At 48.7% G+C, this 24,968-nt stretch overlaps 1 protein-coding gene across 1 annotated transcript in view; it reads left to right on the top strand.

The window, feature by feature from the left end:
• The window catches only part of chd7 (chromodomain helicase DNA binding protein 7), a 65,544-nt gene extending 47,091 nt beyond the window's left edge, over window positions 1-18,453 (top strand). Inside the window, exons 16-38 of the mRNA XM_036522547.1 lie at window positions 364-574; window positions 993-1,188; window positions 1,290-1,457; window positions 1,867-2,046; window positions 2,137-2,247; window positions 2,955-3,160; window positions 4,133-4,332; window positions 5,076-5,235; window positions 6,842-6,931; window positions 7,455-7,558; window positions 9,346-9,475; window positions 9,648-9,720; window positions 9,832-9,889; window positions 10,011-10,239; window positions 10,359-10,567; window positions 11,340-12,092; window positions 12,535-12,695; window positions 13,905-14,132; window positions 14,759-15,187; window positions 15,734-15,961; window positions 16,155-16,295; window positions 16,426-16,530; window positions 16,705-18,453. Of these exons, the coding sequence (XP_036378440.1) occupies window positions 364-574; window positions 993-1,188; window positions 1,290-1,457; window positions 1,867-2,046; window positions 2,137-2,247; window positions 2,955-3,160; window positions 4,133-4,332; window positions 5,076-5,235; window positions 6,842-6,931; window positions 7,455-7,558; window positions 9,346-9,475; window positions 9,648-9,720; window positions 9,832-9,889; window positions 10,011-10,239; window positions 10,359-10,567; window positions 11,340-12,092; window positions 12,535-12,695; window positions 13,905-14,132; window positions 14,759-15,187; window positions 15,734-15,961; window positions 16,155-16,295; window positions 16,426-16,530; window positions 16,705-17,703 (5,369 nt within the window). The 3' untranslated portion in view covers window positions 17,704-18,453. The remainder of the gene's footprint in view (window positions 1-363; window positions 575-992; window positions 1,189-1,289; window positions 1,458-1,866; window positions 2,047-2,136; window positions 2,248-2,954; window positions 3,161-4,132; window positions 4,333-5,075; window positions 5,236-6,841; window positions 6,932-7,454; window positions 7,559-9,345; window positions 9,476-9,647; window positions 9,721-9,831; window positions 9,890-10,010; window positions 10,240-10,358; window positions 10,568-11,339; window positions 12,093-12,534; window positions 12,696-13,904; window positions 14,133-14,758; window positions 15,188-15,733; window positions 15,962-16,154; window positions 16,296-16,425; window positions 16,531-16,704) is intronic.
• The last annotated feature ends 6,515 nt before the right edge of the window (window positions 18,454-24,968 follow it).

Here is a 24,968-nt window from a genome sequence, read left to right as displayed (position 1 = left end):
TTTTAGTGGCCTCTCAGAACGTCATTTTAACCTTCCGTGCTACCCCATGCTGTAGTATTCCGCGGTTGCCGTACAGTTTGGTGTCATTTGTTTATATGGGCCTTGGTGAAAACAGAGGCTGTACGCTTGCATTCCTGACTGACAGCCATGGTTGTTGTGTTGTGGTTGCGTGCCATTTTGATTACCTTTGAAAGTTATGTCAGAGTGGGGGAGGCGCAAGGCGTGAGAGGCCTGTTAAAAGGCTGCGTTTCGCATGGCTGGATCCACTCTCTGAATGTATAATATAAATACTCAGACTGTTTGTTTTTTCGTCTTTTTTTTCCCCCCATTTTTCACCACCCCACTCATCTTGCGTCCATGCAGGTGCGGAAGAGAAAATTCTGGACGAGTTCAGGGAGATTCATCACTCCGAGAACCCAGATTTTCACCTCCAGGCGATGATCCAGGCAGCGGGGAAGCTGGTGCTGATTGACAAGCTGCTGCCCAAGCTGAAGGCTGGTGGTCACAGGGTGCTGATCTTCTCCCAGATGGTGCGCTGCCTGGACATCCTGGAGGACTACCTCATCCAGAGGAGGTAGCGAGTCAGCCTCACACCTGTCCCTTCCCCCACAGACCCACTCTCAGCCAAAACAGGCAAACTCACTGGCAGCTTCGGCTGGCTTTGTACCGCTGCCATGAGGAGTACATCCATTAAGAATATTAATTTAGTGCTCCAGATGGACTTTCAGAACTACTTCTTTCCGTGTCGTGCAGTTTTATTGCATTAATTAATTAATGCCGTGGAAGTTTATATTAACAACCCTTGGCAAAGCGAAGCATAGCTTGAATCGAGTCAACGTGCTGTGTATTTTTTTTTTTTTTTTTTTGCAAATTTTAATTTGTTTATGTTTGGGGGGGACTTAGTGGATAATGACTAGTTTTGCCAGTCTGTTGGCTCCTTATCCAGGTTGATGCAGAGATACAGAGATAACGTACCCTGTGTCCTCTCTCAGGTACCCTTACGAGCGCATTGACGGCAGAGTGAGGGGCAACCTCCGACAGGCAGCGATAGACCGCTTCTCCCGGCCCGATTCGGACCGCTTCGTCTTCCTGCTGTGCACCCGAGCGGGAGGCCTGGGCATCAACCTGACGGCCGCCGACACCTGCATCATCTTCGACTCGGACTGGAACCCGCAGAACGACCTGCAGGTGAGGGGCGGGACCCAGGGCCCCGCGGCTGTCGCTGCTCCCGTTGCAAAACGCGTGCGGGGCTTAACGCGTGCGCGCATGTGTGTGTGTGTGTCCCGCAGGCCCAAGCGAGATGTCACAGGATCGGGCAGAGCAAGGCCGTCAAAATCTACCGCCTGATCACCAGGAACTCCTACGAAAGGGAAATGTTCGACAAGGCCAGTCTTAAGCTGGGCCTTGATAAGGCTGTTCTGCAGTCCATGAGTGGGCGAGAGAACGCCGCTAATGGGGTTCGTACACATGGCTTGTTTCTTTGCACTTCAGGAAACGGTATCAAGGGCAGACCAGTGGGAGCCGTGCATGCAAAGCTGGGCTCGCACTGAGCCCTGAATTTATCCTTGCAAGCCTTTCAGAGGTCACTAACCTACAATGCTTTCTTGTGTTAAAAGTGCTTCGTGCTGAAATGAGCACTGTTGCTCAGAAAATCTGGATCGTTCCCAAATGGCAAATGTTTTCAGCAGGGACTCGAAATGGCAAAAAGCATTATTCTACAGTGAACCTAAAGTAATTTGGCCCGTAGTGTGTTTGCTCTGTCTACTGATATGGATGCCTTGTGCCATTTGTTTGGAATACAGATCATTCATTCTTTTTGCCACAAACGTAAAAAAGTCATTAAAGGCGAGCGCTTTTGAATGCCAGGTCCAGCAGCTCTCCAAGAAGGAAATCGAGGACCTCCTTCGTAAGGGGGCCTACGGAGCTCTGATGGACGAAGAGGACGAGGGCTCCAAATTCTGTGAAGAAGACATCGATCAGATCCTCCAGAGACGGACTCAGACCATCACAATCGAGTCTGAAGGAAAAGGGTCCACTTTTGCCAAGGTATCCTAATTTTTTAAGAGGACGAAGCTGGAAGCTGTAGAAGTGCGTTTTCACAGACTAACCCTGGCCTCCCTCCCCCCTCCCTCTCAGGCGAGCTTCGTGTCCTCCGGGAACAGGACTGATATTTCCCTGGAAGATCCTGATTTTTGGCAGAAGTGGGCGAAGAAAGCAGAACTTGACATGGATGTGATAAATGGAAGGGTAAGCAGTGCTGTGTGCTTCTTGGGGGGGGGGAGTGAATCCTGGGAAAGGTGCCTTCCAGATGAGCTTTTATGTGTCTTTGCAGCTAATGACGGGGTAGGATTTAAGGCTGAATTTGTCATAATTACTTTTATGCCAGTCTCATGCATTATCTGCTTGACATTTGATGCAGACGGGTCTCAGATTTACATGGCTTTGACTTGTAATACATAATCTAGAAATGGGGGGGAAAATGCAGCCCCGGGTTGTTACATTACGCTGAATGGTATTGCACTCATAAATTTGCGATTTGCACATAATTAACGTAGGTATTTCCCCAAGCTAGCAGTGCACAGAGGATATTTTCTGTAATTGAGCGTGGGAGAAATTGTTTAATTTTAGCTTAGGGATTTTTTTTCATGATATAAATGTCCTTCCCATTAATGAGATTTGGAGCGAATAAGTGAATATTTTATAATATCTACTTTTAGAGGAACAGTAGAAATATTACCTGTATCTGGATGTCAGAGTAAAAGAGAAAGCCCTTATTAGAGGGTCCTTCATTAATGTGTGCAGCTCCTCTTTGTTAGCAAGACTGGGAATTAAATGAAGTATCTCAGCATTAGCATCCCTAAAAGGGTAGCCCCAGCCCCCTTTTCTGTTTGAGACTGGCCGCTGTTGTTTTTCACCAGTTCATGTTGTCTTCTCCTCCCCCGTGTGCCTGTCAGAACAACCTGGTGATCGACACCCCGAGGGTGCGGAAGCAGACCCGGCACTACAGCTCGGTGAAGGAGGACGAGATGATGGAGTTCTCCGAGCTGGAGAGCGACTCGGAGGACAAGCCGGCCGTCAAGCCCCGCCGGCCCCAGGACAAGTCTCAGGGCTACCCGCGCAGCGAGTGCTTCCGAGTGGAGAAGAACCTGCTGGTGTACGGGTGAGTGTGGGCTGGGGTTGGGGGTCGGTGGTTCCGGGGTTTGGGGGGGGGGGATGGAGCTCCAGATGTGCGGCCCTCTCAGCTGGCGAGATTGAGGAAGCACGAGATGTGATAACCGGAGCTAATTAAGAAAGGAACTGTTGACAGGAAGTTGGTCTCGCCGCTGAGGTATAGGATATTAAATTTCATCTTTTTTTTTTTTCTTCCTATCTGTGCTTACATTCCACGCCTACTCCTGTAGCATTAGCGGTCTGAACTTACTGAGGCTTGGAATGATGGTACATGATCCCCCCAGCGTCAGAGGCTGGTGTCAGCCCGCCCCCTGCCCTCCCCCCCAGGGGAATGAAAGATACAGTGCTCTCCGATGCAGACAGCTAATTTGGCTATCGACTCTTCTGCATATTACACTCCTCATGCCTGAATGCTTCCACCATATCTGACCAACATTTTTTTAGTTTAGTCTAGACCCTCAGGCTATACAACCAATTACATCCATCAAGTCTCAAATGGGTCGGTCCTCGCCTGGTTTGTTTTGCGTTGTGGGCTTGGTCAGATAAAATAAAGCAATGTGTCTAGTAGTGTGCTGGGTGTTTTTGTGAATTTTTTTTTTTTCTTTTAACTGTGCATGTTCATACATTTTTTTAACTGGGAAGAGCTGTCATGTCCTATAACTTCTTAATTGTGCTTACATATGCAAACAGTGTTTAGTGTTGTATGGGTTAAATTAGGGTACTACTTGTTGTTTTAGCCATTTCCAGAGCAGCACAGCCACAAGCCATCTTATTAGTGTGAAATCTGCTCAGTGATTACTCCTTGCACTGGCATGTATCAGATCACATCCCCCCTTAATGTCTTAATGCCTGGCAAGTGTTGAAACGCTCGACTCTCGCGCCGAGAGTCTTTCAGCCTTCTTTTAACACCACGTCCAAAAGCTGAGTCGAAAATTTTTCGCTCCTCCCCTCCGCCTTGTAGCTGGGGACGATGGAGCGACATCCTGTCTCATGGGCGATTTAAGCGTCAGCTGAAGGAGCAGGACGTGGAGACCATCTGCAGAGCTCTGCTGGTGTACTGCCTGCACCACTACAAGGGCGACGAGAACATCAAGAGCTTCATCTGGGACCTGATCACCCCGACGGAGGACGGCCAGACCCGCGCCCTGCTCAACCACTCCGGTAGGTCCCGCCTCGCCTCGCCTTGCCCCGCCCCGCCCCTCGGCGCCCCCGCTGGGCCGCCAGAACTGGGCTGGAGCTCAGGAATGAGATCAGAATGGCGTGACCTAATTCAGGATGACTCACAGTTACACCATGGTGTTTATGGGATCTGGAAAGCTAGACTTTTGGCTTCTGTTTTATGCTCCTTTTGGGGGCTTTGGTGGTTTAAAATCAGGTGTTTGGGATTTTTTTTTTTCTTAAACTGATCTTATGGAGTGTGCTCTTTGTTGGTTTATGGGGCAGAATTGTCAGGAGATGTGCAGAATAGGAGCTAAACCTGTTTAATGTAGATATCTGGGCTGTGCGCAGTGAAGCAGCCGGCTGAAACAGAGGCGGCTAGCGTAGTGTGCGACTGTTACCGAGGGCCAGATCGGAAGCCCCCGAAAATCAATATCCAGGCAGCAGCTTGCAGTAATGGCAGATCCCATTTATCAAGCTGAATAATCACGGATTAATACAGCATGTTCTACAGATGTTGCGTTTTGCCAGAGATAATTACAGGAGCCGCGGCAGGATTAGCCGGCGCAGATCCGCGCGGTCGGGCGGAAACTTGCGCCGAGACCACTTTAGGGATGAGCTGCCGTGCCGTCGCTCAGCGCAGCGCTCACAACCTCCTGCGTTTCCAGACCCGTAAGGCGCAGTCTCCACCGGCGCTCTCGTCTCACATCCCCCTGCCTCTCTCTCCCCGCCCCCCTCCCCTACAGGGCTGTCAGCTCCAGTTCCCAGAGGCCGCAAAGGGAAGAAGGTGAAGACCCAGGTGGCCCAGCCCTACATGCGCCAGGCCGACTGGCTGGCCAGCTACAACCCCGACGTGCTGCTGCAGGAGGACAGCTACAAGAAGCACCTGAAGCACCACTGCAACAAGTAAGCCCCGGCTCGCTCGCTCGCCCCCCCCCCCCCGCCCCCGTCCCGTTCCGCTCCGCCCGCCCCGCTCGCTGGCGCGCTCCTTTGAAGCCGATTTTACACAGGAAGCCAAGTCCACGCTGCGCAGTATAACTTTACTAGGCAGGGATTACGCCTGGCTGCTGCTTTGGCACCCCTTCAAACCGCTGGGAGAGTGTGTAAATCCAGCCGAGTTTAAAGTGCCATTTCCAAGCGAGGCATTAGTTTCATTGCGCACAAGCCGACAGAGTGACAAAGTGCTTCCACCTGTAAGTCATACCTATAATAAAATGTGCTCGCCGGAGATCCTGCGTCGGCGCCCACACCTCTTTATTTTCCCATTTTAAGTAATCGCTGTGACAGCACCGTGCCAGCGCAGAGCTTTTAAATGGCCCTCTATGTCAGGCAAATACAAAGAAAGCAGCCCCACCCTGGATATACACACACTGAAACAGGATTTTGCCTTAACATTGTTTTTGTTTTGTTTGGTTTCTTTTTTTTTTTTTAAAGCACAAATGTAAATATTACACCACGTTTGAGGAGAGGACACTAGCAGCCTTAGGCAAGACCCTTGTGTAGAATCCTTCAGTGCTGTTCAATCCTGGGAGCTGCAGCCACAGCCATACATTTAGCGCGCGCCCTCTCCGTCCACCTTCACTGTCAACTGACCTTTTTCCGCCGGGGCCGTGACGATCTCTCGCTCGCCTCATTGCCACAGATGCACCAAACAAGGCTCGGTTATGGACGTTTGTCATGCAGGCACACCGCATGCTAAGACACCGCACTGTCCCCGTCGCATCAGAGAGCGCTCGGCCCGTTCAAGTTGGAACGTGCATTCTGTAAATGTTTTGACGGTGTTCGGACAGCAGTGGCCATTTAAAAATATAATCGCCCAGATTCCTCGTTATTTTTAGACGTAGCATCTAGCGGCGAACGTCGTCACCAGTTATCCGGCGTTATTTAACAAAAAACGTGTCCTATTTTTGTGAAAAGAAAATCATTTTCAGTTCATATATACTTTTTTTTTTTTTCCAATCCTGTAGCCAGGTATTGTTTTGTCGTGGCAAAGCAATAAAAGGCGGGTTTGCATAGCGGTTTTTACAACTTCTGATGTGGCTCCAAAAATGGAATCGGGCAACAGCTGAGGAAATTTTACGAGATAATGAAGCAGAACACTTACTGCCAACCATCTGCTCGCTTGTTTACAAACTTGCCTCTGTACTTTGGAGGTACTGGCAGGACGTGTCCAAACTTCACAAACTGCATTAGGTGGAAATAAATGAAATGCGCCTGGGCTCCGTGTGGCTTGCTGCTTCTCTGTGCAGCGCAGACCGGTTGCCAGGCAGACCTGTTGGAAGCCAGCGAAAGGCACCACACAGAGGTGATTATGTGCCACCATCTGTCATGCTTCAAGCCTACCATACAGCATGGCTAATCAGCCTTGGCAGGATGATGGATGAACTGTAGCAGATGCCAAAAGCTACTGTTGGCAAACAGTCCCAAAGTTAAGAAGTTTTCTCTCTCTCTCTCTCGCTCTCTCTCCCTCTCTCTCTCTCGCTCTCCCCCTCATCCCTCCCCGCTGCCTCAGAGTCCTGCTGCGGGTCCGCATGCTCTACTATCTCCGGCAAGAAGTCATCGGCGACCAGGCGGACAGGATCTTAGAGGGCACGGATTCAAGGTTGGTGTTTGTGGCTGCTCTCTCTCTCTCTCTCTCTCTCTCTCTCTCTCTCTCTCCCTTCCCCCCCTCCCTCTCTCTCTCTGTCCTCCCTCCCTCCCCCTTCTCACCCCCCCTTCTCCCTTCGCCCTCATCCAGATGCGCATGCATATACAATTTATGGACGTGTACACAATGCAAATGCACACAAGATGGACTTTGATTGTAACAGGCACTCGTGCTCCGCCGTATTTATGGTCACCTTTAGCGGGGCACGGCTCGCTCATCTGTTTGATTCACTTAAAACAAGATTAATCCTCATTTTGCCGATAAGGTTCGCGATGAGCCGGATTAGAATAAATAAAGGCAAGCGGGGTGGCAATTAGTCTCCGGGCGCTAAACAGTCACGTTTCCTAGCAGACGTCTGTCGAGATGGAGATGTTTCTGCTTTTAAGAGCCCACGCCATCGCATTGTTTTAGGAGTCCGTGGATAACAGTATTAATTGATAAGATCGCCGATTTTACATGCTGATTCTTTTGGCCACAGTGAAATAGACATTTGGATCCCGCAACCTTTCCACGCGGAGGTGCCTACGGATTGGTGGAACAAGGAGGCCGACAAGTCCCTCCTCATCGGAGTCTTCAAGCATGGTAGGTCACGTGCTCCCCGACTTCATGCCTCACGGGCTTCGAAACGCACTCCCGAATACAGGTCGCAGCAGCGGCTTTGCTCGGACGGGGATCGGGGAATGTAATTCAAGTGTCTAGCCAATCGGAATGCCAGAAGGTTTTCTTTTTTTTTTTCCTTCCCCCCCTCCTCGTTTGTGGTAAAAGGAGCAGAAGCACCATGTGCGCCGGGATCTCGCCCAGGTCCTCTGCTCTTACTGCACTTGCTACCTTGTCTTACCAGCCGGTGTCAGAGTAGCTGGTGGGTTTAACCTCTGTTATTAATCTATACAAGTGCCTCATGGGCTTTCTTCCAAGCAGTATTTCACAAAATGTCAGCGCCGAGACCTCCCCGTTCCCCGGAGTGGGAAGCTGCCTTGTTAACTTTGAAGGGCTGCGATGTGTAGCAGCCATGATATATACAGCAAGCCGTTCCTAATCATAATCCCAATTCACTGGAGGTCATGGAGGAACTCTCAGCGGCACGGCCCGACTGCAGGAAAGAATGATAGCTTATAAACCCTTTCATGATTACAGTTTGGCTTCAGGCTCTACAGCGGTTAGAAACAATGTGTCACAGTATAAATCCTAATTGAAATGTGATGTTCTGGTGGGAGGGAAGGGAGGGGGGCACTCGGGGGCCTGTCTGATCACGGGCTCAGCTGAAGTGGGTCCAGTCTGGCAATCATCTCCCCGCAGTGCACTGTCGGGATCTGCCGTTTCAAATCTGTTCTACTTGGGCAGTTCCAACGCGTTTTCCCCTTTCAGCGTGGGCGTTTTTTTTTCTTTCTCTCTTTTTTTTTTTTTTTAAACCGATGCAGTTTTTTGTTTTTGTTTTCATACAAAAAAATACAAAAGCCCATTTCTTTTTTTTCCCCCATAATGCTTTGTCCAAGGAGCTAGTTAGGTTTAGCCATACTCTTTGTCCTAATTTGGGTACAGTTCTTCAACAAATAAACTGAATTTTTTTTTTAATTTACCGAATGTTTCGAGTTGAATTCTTGCACGTGTTTAACTCAAAATCAGGCTTGTGCTCGGCCCACATGTTGATGTTTGTGTGCTCGTCTTGGATTTGCCGTGAATTTTCTTTGTGTAAAAGGGCACGCCGGACTTTTTATAGCTGTGAATGACCTTTCCAATCTCTGCTCTCCCTACTTGATCTATTTTTAGCCCTGTTTACACTTCTCTGTTTAAGCCAGCAGTAGACGTTCAGAACAGAGCGACGTGGGCTTTCCGAGCTGCTTGTAGCAAAGAGCAAAACGTCAGTGTCTTCAGTCCGCGTGGGTTAAGCTTCGGTGTTGGATTGCGCTGTACTGAGAATGTTTATAAAATGACATAGGGGGGACCTTTTCCCCCTCAGGTTATTCATGTTGAAAGGGACTCAAAACGTGCTTTTTTTTTCCCTTCCCTTTAAGCGTTGTGTGGGTTTTATGTGTTTCTGAGTGGGAAAATAAGTCCCTGTAAATGACATTCACTTCTCCAGAAGTGCTGTCTTGCAAGTCCACAAAGAGATGCCAGCTTGCGCGGGGAAGCAGGGAATATAAAATGATGAAAATGACAATGAAAGGACACATTAACCTTTCCATCTTCCCCAGCCCACGGTTTCCGCTGCCAACCAAGCGCGCGCGCGCCTGCTTGTTTAGAAAACACCGTCTCCCGAGATGTCTTATTTACTTGTAAATATATATGGTTGGCAGTAATATTTTGTAGATGCCTGCCCTCGGCGGGGCTGATTTATCCCCACTCCTCTCGCTCTCTCCCGCACCTGCCAGGCTACGAGAAGTACAATTCGATGCGGGCGGACCCAAGCCTGTGTTTCCTGGAGAGAGTGGGGATGCCCGATGCCAAGGCCATCGCTGCAGAACAGAGAGGAGCTGACATGATGGCAGATGGTGCTGAGGGGTAAGATGGGCCGCAGTGCATTTCCTCAGCAAGGATACTTTTTTTTTCCTTTTTTTTTTTTTTTTTTGTTTAATCCCTTTGTTCCTGTTCGGCTTCTAATGTTTGGCGCTCTCTATCCATCTTCTCCCGCCCCCCCCCCCCCCCCCCCCCCCCCCCCCCCCCCTCCTCTCAGGGGCGATTTTGACAGGGAGGATGAGGACCCTGAGTACAAGCCGGCCAGGATGCCCTTTAAGGATGAAATGGATGTGAGTGGACAGCCCGAAAATACAATGCTTTTTTCGCAGGCATCGGAAGAGTTGTCACGTTGTTGTTGTTTAATAATTAATAAAAATGTCTGCCCCTCTTAAATTCTGCAGGAGTTTGCAGATTCACCTCTTGATGATAAGGAAGAGGCCATGGAGACTGAGAATTCAGGTGAGTTTCCAGAAAAACCTATTGCATTTAATTCAAGAATAATTAATTTTTATTTTGAATAGTGTAAGCTGTCTGTTAGCGTGTGAATGGTGAAATTAATTTCTTTTGTGTGGATACGCAGCTGTGAAGTCGAGTGAAAACCAGGAGTTCGGGAAGCTGTACTGGCCCAACAGCTCGGCGCTGACCACCAGACTGCGCCGGCTAATCACGGCCTACCAGCGCAGCTACAAGAGGGAGCAGATGAGGCAGGAGGCCATGAACAAGATCGACCGCCGGAGGCGCCGGCCGCGGGAGGAAGTGAGGGCCATGGTGGCTGAGAGGGAGGCCATCATCACGGAGAGGCGTCAAAAGTGAGTTCCCCCACCCCCAACCCACCCCACCCCACCCCCCACAAACACTGCGGAGAGAGAGCCGCGCTGCCAGCTGCCGTCTCTACCCGGCCTAACAATGCCTCTGTGTGTCGTCTCAGGTGGACCAGGAGGGAAGAGGCCGACTTCTACCGCGTGGTGTCCACGTTCGGCGTCATGTACGACACCCACAAGAAGCGCTTCGACTGGAACCAGTTCCGTGCCTTCGCCCGCCTGGACAAAAAGACCGACGAGAGCCTGGAGAAGTACTTCTTCTCCTTTGTGGCCATGTGCAAGAGGGTCTGCCGCATGCCCGTCAAAGCAGACGAAGGTAAACGGCCACCTCGCCCTACCGCGGGGTTCTGGATGAACGGGCGTGCAGTCCTGTGATATCACTATCCGCGCTAATTACACAGTCTCGGGCATCGTGGGCGGATGTGTTGATGAAGTATGTAGAAACTAGCAATAGCAATGATCCCGGATTTAATGAGTAAGTCGTATGAAAGGATCGGTGTTGTATTTCACACATCGGTGACATGAGCATTGGTTTGGCTTGCATGAACGTACATCTGCATGCGCTGGAGGAGACACCGGTGCTGCAGATGCCTACACACCTCCCACCAACACCCACAGGGGTCATATTTTGACACAATATTTCATCTCAAGTTATTTTAGTGACACCTTAGTGATTTGAAAAATAAACATTACTCTAGTACACCAGTCCACCAGTAGCTCCTTGTATGTGTGTGAAATGGATGTGAGGTGGTTATTTCTATATTGTGAGCCTATTCTATGGGCCGGCAGCGTAGCATAGTGTTAAGGAGCAAGATTCGTAACTGAAAGGTTGCCGGTTCATTTCCCTGCTGGGGCACCGCTGTCGTACCCTTGGGCAAGGTACTTACCCCAGAATTGCCTCAGGAAATATGTAAGCTGTTTAAAGCTGCTAAATGAATAAATGTAAATGTAAATGGGTAATGTTAAAAAAAAGTAACTTATGTAAGTTGCTCTGGATAAGCGCATCTGCTAAAATGCCAATGACGTACTGTGGGTATATTACGTGGGACAGCGGCAGTGTTGGTGACGTGCGTGCGCTTGCCCTGCAGAGCCGGCGGACCCCACCATCCTGATCGAGCCCATCACCGAGGAGCGTGCCTCGCGCACACTGTACCGCATCGAGCTGCTGCGCCGCATCCGCGAGCAGGTGCTGCCGCACCCGCAGCTGGACGAGCGCCTCAAGCTGTGCCAGGCCAGCCTGGACCTGCCCGAGTGGTGGGAGTGCGGCCGGCACGACAAGGACCTGCTGCTGGGCGCCTCCAAGCACGGCGTCAGCCGCACCGACTACCACATCCTCAACGACCCCGAGCTGGCCTTCCTGGAGGCCCACCGCAAGTTCGCCCAGAGCAAGAGCGGCCAGCTCCCGGGCGGGCCCTTCCCCGGCCAGGGCCAGCCCCTGGCGCCCGCCGTCCCGCTCAAGAAGGAGCCGGAGCAGGACCCGCCCGGCGCCAAGGCGGAGGACGCCGACGCCCCCGAGGAGAAGGCGGAGAAGAAGCCGGAGGCCGGCTCCCCCAAGGCTGAGGTGAAGGAAGAGGAGGAGGAGGTGAAAAAGGAGGAGGCGGAGGTGAAGGAGGAGCCCGGCAACGGGGAGGAGGCGGCTCCCAAACCCGAAGATGGGGAGGGGGAAGGGGACGCGACCCCAGCGAAAACCCAGCCAGAGAAAGAGGAGCACGAGGTGCAGGAGACCGGGGAGGGCCCCACGGGCTCTGAGCCCAAATCGCTGTCTGAGAAGGGCTCGGAGGAGGAGGACGAGGACAAAATGGACGAGGATGACAAATCGGAGGAGTCTTCCCATGCAGAAGGTATTCCAGGTCCATTTCTACTCTACGTTGTGTTGTGTTTTCATTTTTGAGTAACTGAGCGGCAGCATAGCATAGTGATGAGCAGAACTCGTAACTGAACGGTTGCTGGTTTGATTCCCCACTTGGGCACTGCTGCTGTGCCAATGGGTAAGGTACTTAAACCAGAAGTACCTCATTAAACATCCAGCTGTATAAGTGGGTAACGTATAAATTGTAACTTTTGTAAGTCACTCTGGGTAAGAGCGTCTGCTAAATGCCAATAACGTAATGTAACCTGTAATTAATATTACTTACATAAAACAAACAATTCAGCGCACATCTATTGGAAAGAGTGTTCCGGTGCGCTGGCAGGCATTTGCATCGCCGCACGCTGGGCGGGGGAGAAGCCCGGTCCCCTCAGCTCCGCTCTGCTCCGTGCTGAGAGCCTGTTGTTGTTTCGCAGCCGGCGCCGCCTCTCAGGGGAAGCACTTCGACGAGGAGAGCAACGCGTCCCTGAGCACGGCCCGCGACGAGACCCGCGATGGCTTCTACGCCGAGGACGGCGAGCCGTCGGCCGCCCACATCCTGCACGAGCGGTCCTTCTCCTACTCCTTCTGGCCCAAGGTCGGTGCGCGCGCCGCGCTCCGGAGCTGGACCCGCGCCAGCTTTGTCGCCGCTCTCCCCGCTCCTGCCTGTTTGCGTAAACACAGCCCCGCACCCCAGGGGCACATCTTACAGGGCTGAAGTGTTGTTTTCAATCGCTAACTGCAGGCAGGCCTCCATTACTACCTAAAGCTTTTATTTTCCTTCAAGTAATGGCCCCTCGCTGTATAACAAGCATGCGTTTTTAAATTAATGAATTCAAGCCGCTCTTGTTTTTCTGCGGGAATTTTGCTTTGCCGAAGCAGATTCTCATCATGTTCTTACAATAATGGAGCCTGCAAAAAAAAAACAGCGTTTCCCTAAGGAAAATTGTCAGCAGCGAGGTCCTACTCGTTAATCGCATTCTAATTGACAGCAACCGTGCCTACAGTAGACATTTCAAACGGCTGCTTTGAAGAGCTAATAGTACATGCCAGAGCAGAAGTGGGTCAACTGTTGGAGACATTGCAAAGAGGTGCTAATATTGGGGGCACTGGTTAATGATGGTTAGGCCACGCTTCATGAAACAACTATGGGTAAAGCATCTGCAATATAGTGTCGTAACCACTGAACCGCCGTTCCTGAACTGTGTAAACCTAACAGCACAACCAGCTTTTCAGCACTTCCTGTAGCATTTATTCGCCTTTTCTTTTATTGTGGGCAAAGGATGATTCAGTGCACTGAAAATTTCATTTTAATGATAATGAATAGTCGGCTGTATAGTAATAAAAAGTACTGTTGTGTGTTTAACCTATTTACTGGCGTGTTGTGGTGCTTGAATCAATAGTCTGTCTGGTCTGGTTGTCATAAGCTGGGGTCTGATAGTCAAATCTCTCTTGTCCTCCAGACTACTGTCCTAGGGGTAAGTCAGTTTAACCCTTAAACTGCCCTTCAGAAAGGGAAAAAAAAATAACAGCAGGACAGATAATTAAAAACTGACTGTTGTGACAACTGCTTTGGTGTTAGAAGGGGCATGAACCCCAGCCCTCCCCCCACATTCAATATTGCTGTCTGGTGGAGAGGGGAGCCAGGGCAGTGGCTCTGATGGTCATGACAAGATGGCAGCCAGACATTAGTTAGAAACATTGCAGTCTTCGTTTTTCAGTCACACCCCTCCCCCCCTGCCTCCTCTTCACCCAGTCATTTTTTTTTTTTTTTGTGTGTGTGTGTGTTTGCTCTGGTGCCTTACAGGACAGGGTGATGATCAATCGCATGGACAACATCTGCGAGGCGGTGGTCAAGGGGAAGTGGCCGGTGAACAGGCGTCAGCTGTTCGACTTCCCGGGCCTGTTGCCTGGATACACTCCCGCTGCCATGGACAGCCCGCTGCAGAGGAGGAGCTTCGCCGAGCTCTCCATGGTGGGTCAGGCCAGCTACAGCGGCAGCGAGGACGTCACCCTCTCTCCCCAGATGGCCAAGGCAAGTCGGAGGGGGGCTAGCGGGAAGCGCGTGCGTCCGTGCGGTGAACCTGCCTCAAACGGCCTGCTGCCGAAATGTCGAGCGCGTTATCGCGTCAACGTGGAAGGCCTCGTCACTAATCCTCCTCCACGCGTGTCTTGCGTTGCAGCGGAACTGTGTGTGACACTTTGTTCTTACAGTTTATATTGGAAGGCTATTAAAGGTTTAAAACCCTGCAGAGGCCTGGGCTACCAGTTGACATCTAGAACTTGAAAGCTAATGACATCTTAAATGGGTCTGTTGATAGAAAGAATCAGGGTATCTGGCAGCAGTGTAGCATAGTGGTAAGGAGCAGGACTAACTGAAAGGTTACCGGTTCAGTTCCTCGCTTGGGGCACTGCTGTTGTACCCTTGGGCAAGGTACTTAACCCAGAATTGCAGTACAGTAAATATCCAGCTGTATAAATGGGTAATGTAAAATGTAACCTGTGTAATTCACTCTAGATAACATCAGCTAAATATAACATAACATTTCAAATCATGATTTAAGAGACATGCAGTTAAAAGCAGTGACCGTATCGGTTGTTTGGGCTGATGCTGATTCCCCCCACCCCCCCCTCCCCCCCCCCCCATCTCTTCGCGCGCAGGACGAGGTGTTGAGCATGACGGCCCCTCGGCAGCGTCGCCGCAGGAGGAGGAAGGTGGAGATCGAGGCGGAGCGGGCGGCCAAGCGCAGGAACCTGATGGAGATGGTGGCCCAGCTGAGGGAGTCGCACGCCTCCGACGGCCACGACCGCGCCGTGGACTTGACTAAAGCCTTGCGGGAGGCGACCACTTCTACCTCAAATCTCTCTTCCAAGTTTCTTTTGCCCAACGCCTCCACCCCAACTGCCGATGCCTTTAAAACTCAGATGGAGTTGCTGCAAGCAGGTCTCTCAGGGACCCCCACCAGGCACCTCATGAATGGCTCTTTCCTGGAGGGAGACGTGCCCATGAAGAGGAGACGAGGCCGCAGGAAAAATGTGGAGGGGCTGGATCTGCTTTTCATGGGCAACAAGAGGGCAGCGCTAAGTGCTGTAAGTCGCCCTTTGCTGGGGTAGAATATATATACACATCGGGACGAACGGCTCAGATGCACCTTTGTGTGTTTTGCAGTTGCGCGGTTCAGCTGTTGGCCAATGAGATGTAGGCCTAGCACTTTTAGTGACCAATGGGACTGGGTTATTTTCTCAGAATAGAAGATTGTGGTTCAGTGGAGCATCTGAAATTAGCTTTCCCGCGCAAGACTTTTGATTGTTGAGGTAGCGTTGATGTTAGCCGTCCAATGTGAAATGAGTGATGAGCTGTTCTTTTTGTTGTTGCTGTTGGCATGGATTCGTATGAAAAAGCACCCAATGGTGGGTGGTTGGAGGACGTTAAGGCCGCGCTACTAAACGAGCTCAGTGAGATTAGCGAAGTGGGCCAGCCAAGGCAAGTGCAAAGGGAGGATTAGGCCAACACGGGACGAGAAAAAGAAAACGGGCCGAGCTGTGACCCAACCAGGGTACCAGCCATTCTGATTATTCCAGGTGCATTTCTCAAAGTTGCTAATGAAGATGGGTCCGTTGTTTTTGTGTCTTCAGGAGGATTCAGAAGTGACCAAAGCTTTCGCAGAAGGAGTGCATATGCCGCCACAACCACAGAGAAACATTCCATCCCCAGGCCAGCTTGACCCCAACGCCCACGTCCCAGTGATCAATCTGGAGGACGGGACCCGGCTAGTGGGAGAGGACGCTCCCACCAACAAGGACTTGATCGAGTGGCTGAACCAGCACCCCACTTACACTGTTGACATGCCAAGTTATGTACCAGTAAGTACCCTCTGTTCGTTTCAGAATCATTCTTGGAAGTGCTTGGCTGTTAAACCGCTGACTACTGCGCAGTACGAGGGCATGTGGCAGAGGACGGCAGTGTAATTTTGTTTTTCCATTAGCTTAAGATACAGATTAGATATTTAATGTTCGTTGTGTGGGCTCACGGAACACGTTGCCGCTTTTCCTTCAGAAGAACGAGGACCATCTCCTCTCGCCGTTTCAGAAGCCCAAGCAGAAGAGGCACCGGTGTCGCAATCCCAACAAGATCGACATCAACACCTTGACTGGGGAGGAGAGGGTGCCGGTAGTAAACCGAAGAAATGGTAAAAAGGTAAGGCTGTGCTTAAGGCTTTCAGGAAGGGTTAAATGAGAGAACGCTTTAGCCTGCCACCCTCATAGGATGCACTTGACCCATAGGACTGAAAAGCAGGATTCTCAGCCTTTGCGCTTCATTTTTTTAGATGGGAGGAGCAATGGCCCCTCCGATGAAGGACTTGCCAAGGTGGCTTGAAGAAAATCCAGAGTTTGCAATATCTCCAGACTGGACAGAGATTGTCAAGCAGTCGGTGAGTACATGGATTTAGTGGCTGTGAATTCTGGTGATTATCTGTCCTTTTGCATTGACTCTATGCTGAATCGTCTTTAAACAAGGTTGATTAAGCCTTAAAACAGAATTTAGGACAATTGTTACAGTAACTGAGGTAGATCAGTCAGACCTAAATGTGCGTGTCTGGTCTTAGGGCTTCCTTCCTGAGTCCATGTTTGACCGTCTTCTGACCGGCCCGGTGGTGAGAGAGGAGGGAGCCAGTCGCAGAGGGAGGAGACCAAAGAGTGAGATCGCCAAGGCGGCAGCCCAGGCGGCCGCCGCGGCCGCAGCCTCGTCCTCGGGCATCAACCCCTTGCTGATGAGCAGCCTGTTTGGAGGCATGGACCTGGCCAGCCTGCACAACCTCCAGAACCTGCAGAGCCTGCAGCTCGCCGGCCTCATGGGCTTCCCCCCCGGCCTGGCGGCCGCCGCTGCCGCCGGGGGCGACGCCAAGCACGCCTCCGCCATGCTGCCCCTGATGCTGCCCGGCATGGCCGGCCTGCCCAACATGTTCGGCTTGGGCGGCCTGTTCAACAACAACCTGGCGGCGGCGGCCGCCACCGTCAGCAGCAGCGCGGCCGCGGCGGCCGGGCAGGGGGAGTCCGAAGAAGGGACCGCGGCGGCCAAGACGGAGGAGAAGAAGGAGGAGGAGGGGGAGGAGAAGGAGTCGGAGAAGCCCGCCGAGGCGTCCTCGGAGGCCAACGGCGAGACCTCCCTCAACTCGGCCGCGGCAGCCGCCGCCGCCGCGGCTGCCGCCGCCGCCGGCATGTCCACCAACCCGCTGGCCTTCAACCCCTTCCTCCTGTCCACCATGGCCCCGGGCCTCTTTTACCCCTCCATGTTCCTGCCCCCCAGCCTCGGCGGCCTGGCCCTGCCCGGCTTCCCCCAGGCCACGCTAGCGGGCCTCCAGAGCGCCATGGCGGGCGCCAGCGGCGGGGCGGGCGGCGAGGAGAAGGAAGGAGCCGGCAAGGAGCCCGCCGCCAAGGCGAAGGCGGAGGACGGAGAGAACGCGGCGGAAGACAGCGACACAGACGAGAGCCAGAACAAGACTGCAGAGTCCTCCGTGCTGGAGGACGAGCTGGGACCAGCGGAGGAGCTGGACTCCCTCGACGGAGCGGAGGAGGCTGAGGAAGAGGACGACAACGATGAATAGTCCAGCGTCCTCCCACTGCTTTCAAGAAGTGTTTTAAACTTTTTGACAAATGGTTAGCCCTACTGTTTACATGCCAGTTAAATATCCAAACATTTAGATTTTGGCTTTTTTTTTTTGGTTTTTTTATTTTGTTTTGTTTTTTGAATCCCCCCCCCTAGTTTTCATTTTCAAAGGCAAAATGAAATGGAAAACAAGAAGCTGTCTCTCTAACATAGTGTAGCAAAAACAAAAAAAGTCATGTTACATGGATGTCCAAATGGTGTTTCTTGGTCCTTGAGTATTGTGCAGTGCATTATTTATTATCCTAGGAGAGGTATGAAATTTCAAAACTTCATCTGAAATCTTTTAGGAATTAATTGCCCCAATAGTGCTCTGCTGCTTCTTATTTTCTTCTTTCCCTACCATTGATATTGTGTTGACGAGCAGCAGCTTTCGAAATCCAGTGGCATACAGTTGAACGACATTAGCAACCGCTGCTGAAAAAGGATTAATGAAGATGTATATTTAACTTTTTTTTTCTATGATTTTTTGTACTGTTTTGTTTTTTGCTGTGAAGATCAGGATGAAATTCATACATATCATGCCTCCAGACTCCGACTGTTCCGAGTTTCACACACTGACAATCTAACCAGAGGTGTGAAGGACTCCGCCTGAGGAGACAGCAATAACTAAGGCAGCTGTTGAATGTTAGATTATTCTCAGAAAACGACACCGGGAGGGTGACCGCAAGATAAAAAAAAAAAAAAAAAAGAAGAAAGAAAGAAAAATACTACAGTCAATTTGTCTCGTGATATTCTTGTTCATGCACTGGTATAAACTAAAAAAAAAAAATCAGGTACATTTCTCTAATGAAAGGACGTTTGTTACTTTAGCCACAAGCTGAACAGCATTACCTCAATTCTAAACTAGCCTTGAAGTTTACAGACATGACTTTGTAAATGTTTGTTTTTTTCTTATTTTTCTTTTTGTGATGTCTTATTTTTGTTTTTGTTTTTTTTTTTTGAAACCATGTATGATAAAATGTAAATTGCTGCCAACTGTAGTAATGACGCTTTTAATAAAAGTGACCCACGATATTCATCTAGGAAACCAAATCAGAACGTAAGTGGTCTTTTCTGTAGGGTTTCTGTCCTTAGAACACACTAGGCTGGCAGTTGAGCTTGTTTAGATGAAGACGAGGCCGATTATGCGATCGCCTCACCAGCCGGCAGAAGTACAGCTGTATGGGTTGTTATTAGTTGGCAGGATCCTGACTTGTTTTGCTAGATTTTTTCCCCCCCCCCATAAGAACTCAACTAATGGATTGGGAAACTGGCTCCAGACACCTGAGTGCAGCAGTTTAGAGCGACACTTCATACCACTTCCCTGCTGCCGTTACTTCTTTGAGCGGGACGATGTGTCCGACCATCCATTGTATGTTGTCTATTTAATTTCCTCTATTTTCCAATAAAAGATCTAAAACAATCCAGTAACGTTTTGTTTAAGTGTTGCTTCTGAAAGGATAAATGTCGGTAAGGCAAGGTCGGTTTCTTCCGCATTAAGCGGCAGCCGATTTAATTGCACTGACACACTTGTATTATTGCACAGTTTTCACTCTTTTTTTTTTTTTATGGAGGAATGTTTTTACATGAACATATTCTTAAGTGGAATTGGGGAACCCATTATATGCTGATTTGTGCATTTGTCCTTCCCCTCCGGTGCTCGTGAGCGGATGCGGCGGCTCACAGCACGCCTGTGGTGTTGAAGTGCTCTGGTGCAGTGCCTGCCCAGACCGCATTTGGCTGGAGCCGTTCTAGAGCAAGTTAACACTTTGATTTCATAGCCCAATATGACCACTGTAATAAAAATATAACTTTGAAATGGGTGTGAGTGGGTACCTTTAACATCAAAGAGCACTGTTCTGAGAGCTGTTACCAGGAAAGCATTCAGGTCCTCTTTGTGCTTGTCTCCTCTTACTGGATATGAATTTTTCTGTGTTATTTTGGGGGAAAAAAAATCAAGACCTTGTACCTGACATTATCATTATAATCTGATACAGGGGTGGTATAAGGACTGTTGCACTGACTGCTAGATTAGTAACTATGACAACATTCCTTTTGTTTATAACCCATTAAAGAGGGAAAAAACAAAGTAAGTTTTCTGATAAGCACTGCTGTTCTGTACTGAACCATCAAGCTGTAAGATGTACCTCTCCTAATGGCCTTTAGCAACTACAGAGCTGGTGTGTCTGGTGTAGTATCACTTGCCTAATTGTTTCCCAGTATTTCACCAGCTGCCATTGCCCTTTTTGGACAAAGTGAATGCATGGTGGCTTAAATGGCCTGGTCATTTGTCTTGCCTAAGTTGGAGTCTGATGGCAGCAGTGACCAGTGCTGGGTCTCCATCTGTAACATGAAGCCAAGCTCCAAGTCCTTGTGTTCCATCGCTACAGCTGAACCATCCTGCGCTGAAACCTAGAGAACGTTGCCTGTATGTCTCAGCTGCACGGAGTAATTTGTGGCCCCTTTTTCCTGTCTTACTTTGAAACTAGCGTAATGGTCGTTTGCCCTACAAACTCTGGGATGAGCTTTTCTGTGGTTGGTTGTCCTCTTTCACCCCCTCCTCTCTCTCTCTCTCTATCTCCCCCTCTCTCTCTCTGGCTGGCTGGCTCAGTGCCTTCCTTCTTTTGTCCTGTGCATATGGGCTCTCCACAAGTTCACTTCCCCTCCATGGAGTTCTGCACTGTGTGAATCCTGCCAGCAAACCAAGAGCTGGGCTTTTGAGTTGATCCACACACAGGCGCCAACACGTCTCAAAAGTTGTTTTGTCAGGCCTTGGCTGAATTAATTCACCACCTGTACCAAGTGTTGGGCTTGTGTCTTCGGAGGGACCGGTGCCCAAAGCCCATGTGGGGAGACCTAGATTAGGTATTTGTTCCTGTGAGGAATTGTATTTGCCGCTGCAGGATCATTTCAATATTTGCAGTTTTTCCCCCCTCGTACTGGCCGAACTGACACCGCACCGGTGGACATGCGCATTTCCGGACTTTACTTCATGCGCTTACACGGCTTGTGCTGGCTAAGCCGCTGAAGCCATTCAGAGTACCGTATTTTTGCTGTCTAAACTTATCTTGCCCTGTCTGGAGTATTTTTCCCCCCTTCCCGGGGAAATCTGTTTTCTCTCACTTCTTTTCCTGTCAGGCCTCAGATACGCCACGAGCTAAATTATCCTCAGCTGTGTTTTCTGGGGCACTTTATCTTTTAACTGGATTAGCCCTCCTAGCCTATTTGGAGTGTGCTCCTGCAGTGGGGGGAGAAAAAAAATCCAAATTCATACTTGTCAGTGAAGATGAGGGTTGCCTACATCCTTATATTCCAAGCTATCTGCATCAAGGTTGTTCTTCCTCGTGCTCTACTTGTAACTGCCGTTCTTGTTCATTGTGTTTTCTGACCGTGAGCAAGCAATTCTGTGGCCCCAGCAGAAATTTCTGTAGGGCCAAGTGCCCTGAGTTCTAGCACATTGGTAAGTTGAGAATTCTGGGCAGGGGGGGGTGTCTCTCCTTCTGTGCCTTCCTGCCTTGCACCCCGCCCAGTAAAGGAGATGTTGGCAGTCACTCCGTACCATCTGTGATAGGCAAGTCAGTCATTTTTCAATCCCTCACCAACAGACACCCTAACCCTCAACTGTACTTTTTATACTATTTAACCTCATATCCCAGCCTACCATGTTTAAAATTATTGGGTCAGTTGGCATTGACAGTATTATTAAAGGGGGATTGAGTACCTCAGGTGTATAGGTACTCATTGTAGCTCCAGCTTGTAATAGTGTTCCTCTGCCATTTTTTTTTCCTGTGGACCGAATATGATATGAATTGACAGGCAGGCAGGGGTTCCAGGCCGTGTGACATTCATGTCCCCCGTAGAGGCACTATAACATGACTATATGTAAAGTGTTGAAACCTACTAAATGTCTGCGCCAGCCTGGAATTGAAATTTGCGTCCGGCCCAACCCACAGATTTTAATACTAGAACCGAACCCTGTGTGAGGATGATAACTTTGCCTGTTACCCAACTTGGCCCAAACCTGACCTGACGAGGGAGGCGTTCGTGTGAAAATGCTGTTAATTTACCAAACTGGTTGCTGGTGATGGGGAAATCAAATCAAAATCACATTCAGCAACTGACATATCAAAATCAAAATCCTCTCCTTTTCAGTTGCTTTACAGTGCAGTCAGTGAATGAAGGTCTGTGCAAAAAAAATAAATAATAAATCTTACAGTGCTTTTCTGACTAGTCACTTTACAGGTTTTTGGAAAGGGTACAATATCAAAGATTACAACTTCTGTAGCAGAGTTCCTAACAAACTCAGTCATGCTGACCGTTTTTGCCTGAAATGGAGCAAGGTGCAGCAGTACTCATAGCCATTACTGGCCTCAGGATAACTGTAAGTCTTACGTTCCCGTAAAAGCACGCACCCATTTGTTTCAGTGGCAGCATCGATTCCTTCCTTATCTTTGAATTCTCTGAATTTCAACCACTGATTTCTTCAAAGAGGAAGTGTGGCAATTTGCTTTAATAAATACAAAAAAGGTGGTTCATGGTTAGATCAGAATCATGTTAACCACATCCCCCCAGTCCACACACCCCCTCCTCGTATGCCCAAATGATCGTGGGCCCAGGTTTTCCACGCAGGTTGAGCGAGAACCAAACAAGGTTATTTACACTCTATTTTTCTCTCCACCACCCAGCACAGTAAAATATCCAAACAATCATATTCTGTTTCATATTGGACTGCATTCACTGGAAATCTTCTCTGGAAGAAGAGGCCTTCAAGAAAGTCTTCTGTGGAGAAATACCAAACAGCACATTCATATACCCATGTCATAACCACACTGGAAACAGGTTATCATTCACTCTCGATGATATCCAGAAGTGTCCCTGGTTCCTGAAGCCATTCGCATTATCCTGCACTGAAAGGGTCCATTGGGATAGCGTGTCTCTGTTTTGTAATATGTTATTTGCTGCATTCTGGAGGTAGTGCCCAAATTATGTTTGAGCCTGTTTTTAGTTCGGGCAATTTCCATTGTAGGAATAAACTAATAGGCATGCATTGATTAATTATTAAATCATTAAATAGCTCATGAATAACAATTTAAACATGTTGTACACACATTGATAAATAATTTAATTTTCATAATTGACTTATGCAGCATTTATGAACCTAAACCCATGACTAATTGATTAAAGGAGATAAAGAGAAATGCGAGCCAGCAGTTTGTTGTAGTAATTATCACCAGATATACAGACTTCCTCCGGTTGAACTACAGCATGCATCTTCACAGTGCTGAGTGCTGCAAGACTAATGCAATCTCCACTTGTTTAAAAAAAAAAAAGGGTTATAAGGATTTGTACTTATTTCATTTCTCAGCTGCTTCTGCCTATGCAGCCATGGATGTATGGCTCTTACTAAAGTAGAGACGAATGTGCTGAATTTCAAATATTACTTAATTTAGGGATCTGTGTTTGGCTCCACATGTCATTCATGTGCAATGGAAAGCAAAAAAACAAAGGGTTATTTTTTTAATTAGTATTATTGTGTAGGAGAAGTCAAATTAAACACAAATGTGATGACCTGCAGACAAACGTTGCGTTTTCACCAGACAACATTAGAGAAGGCCACATGTGTGATTCCACATGGCTACGGCATGCCTGGAAGTGGGTCACTCCGGCAGTTCACTCAGGGGTTATTAGTGTGGGCTAGCAGTTTCTTGAAGTGGAAAACGAAACCCAAAATACGCACGGGACTAAACGGATTTGACACGGTGTTTTTAAGCGGTTATGACACGTCGTCATTGTTATCGTTTATATTGGGAGGACAACGTCACCTTGTCTATTGAGATAAGCGCTGAAGGTTATACTATAGCTTTCAACATTCAATGACATCCCTGAAGTAAATAGCAAAGCCTGACAGTGTATTTTAATTGTATGCCATGGGCGTTTCTGGCAGTGTGTTTACAGCAGTATTAAACATACAGCCTCTCCACATTTCCCTGTGCCAGTGTTAAAATATACACAAGGAAGCATACATCAAAGCAAGGAGAGGAAGCCAGGCCTCAGAAGGATAGACACCGTCTGTCCTTGCCAGTGTTGTATCATACACTGCATACAAAACAACAAATATCCTCACTTTTTATGTTCGGTGTACACTGTGTAGAATTCAGTTTGCTGCACACGTGAAGGGTGAAAATGTAGGAAGTGTGGTTAAGATGCAAAAACATAAAAACTTGTAAGTAAATATTTCCATAAACCAATCAATAATGAGCGAATTAAGAATAGTTGTATTGCTTTGCATTTTTCATGTATTTGCATGAAATAAAATACCATACTCTAAATACACGAAAGAGACTATTAAAGTCTGAAATGCGTTTTCTAAAAGGTTAAATCTCTCCTTTTTTATTATTTGGAAAGAATTGTGTAGCCCTTGCATTGTTGTTTTTCAGGTAGTGGGAGGTGGCTTTGTGGGAACTGGGGCAGATGTGCTGTGAAGCCTTTGGTAGGCCCTGTTTACTGGGCCTCTCGACCAGCCTGCTGTAAACACAATTACTGTGATGGAACTGTTGACGTAATGTGTTCTGACAGGAAGAGAAGACATAGCAGGGTTTTGTGCACGCTTGAATGGTCAACTATTATGGGTCTATCGGATTTAACAAGGAAATTTACAACAAACGTCATTAATAATTGCACTTTTCAATGAAGTGGTTCATGAAATCTAGAAGTCTACAATGTGCATCCAGCATGCACTGCGCATATAATGGTGAATGCCTTGTGATTAGTATGGAGACTGCTGCAAATAATAATCAAAATGGTGATGATATTGTAGAGTCTTTTGTAGGAACTCAGTCTTTGATGGTATGAACGGTTACCAGGGAAGTACCAAACATCATGTGCCAATTAAAGGTTTTAGATCAAGAGTAATCTTCATATTGCTTCTCTGTGTTCCAAAACAAAATTATTTCTTTACATCAAATAGATATTTAAGCCACAATGTATTATCTGTCAAAAATATCAAAAAACAATGCACTTTTTAAAGTACGTACATTAAACAAGAACAGTGCAAACGGCCCTTTTAAATTCATTCTGCTAATGTGATGATTATATATTCTGTTGCGGGTTTCTGCTATTTCCTCCACTCCCACAAGATGAAAGAATACAGAGCTCAGCCGTTCAACATCGGGATTGTGCAAATTAATGCGCATGAGAGGAGCAAGGCGAGTTGGGCCACGGAAA

The sequence above is a fragment of the Megalops cyprinoides genome, chromosome 2, assembly GCF_013368585.1.
Source record: "Megalops cyprinoides isolate fMegCyp1 chromosome 2, fMegCyp1.pri, whole genome shotgun sequence".
In the NCBI taxonomy this organism is placed as follows: Eukaryota; Metazoa; Chordata; class Actinopteri; order Elopiformes; family Megalopidae; genus Megalops; species Megalops cyprinoides.
Note: the sequence above shows the minus strand (reverse complement) of the source record. Positions and strands in the feature narration are given on the sequence as shown.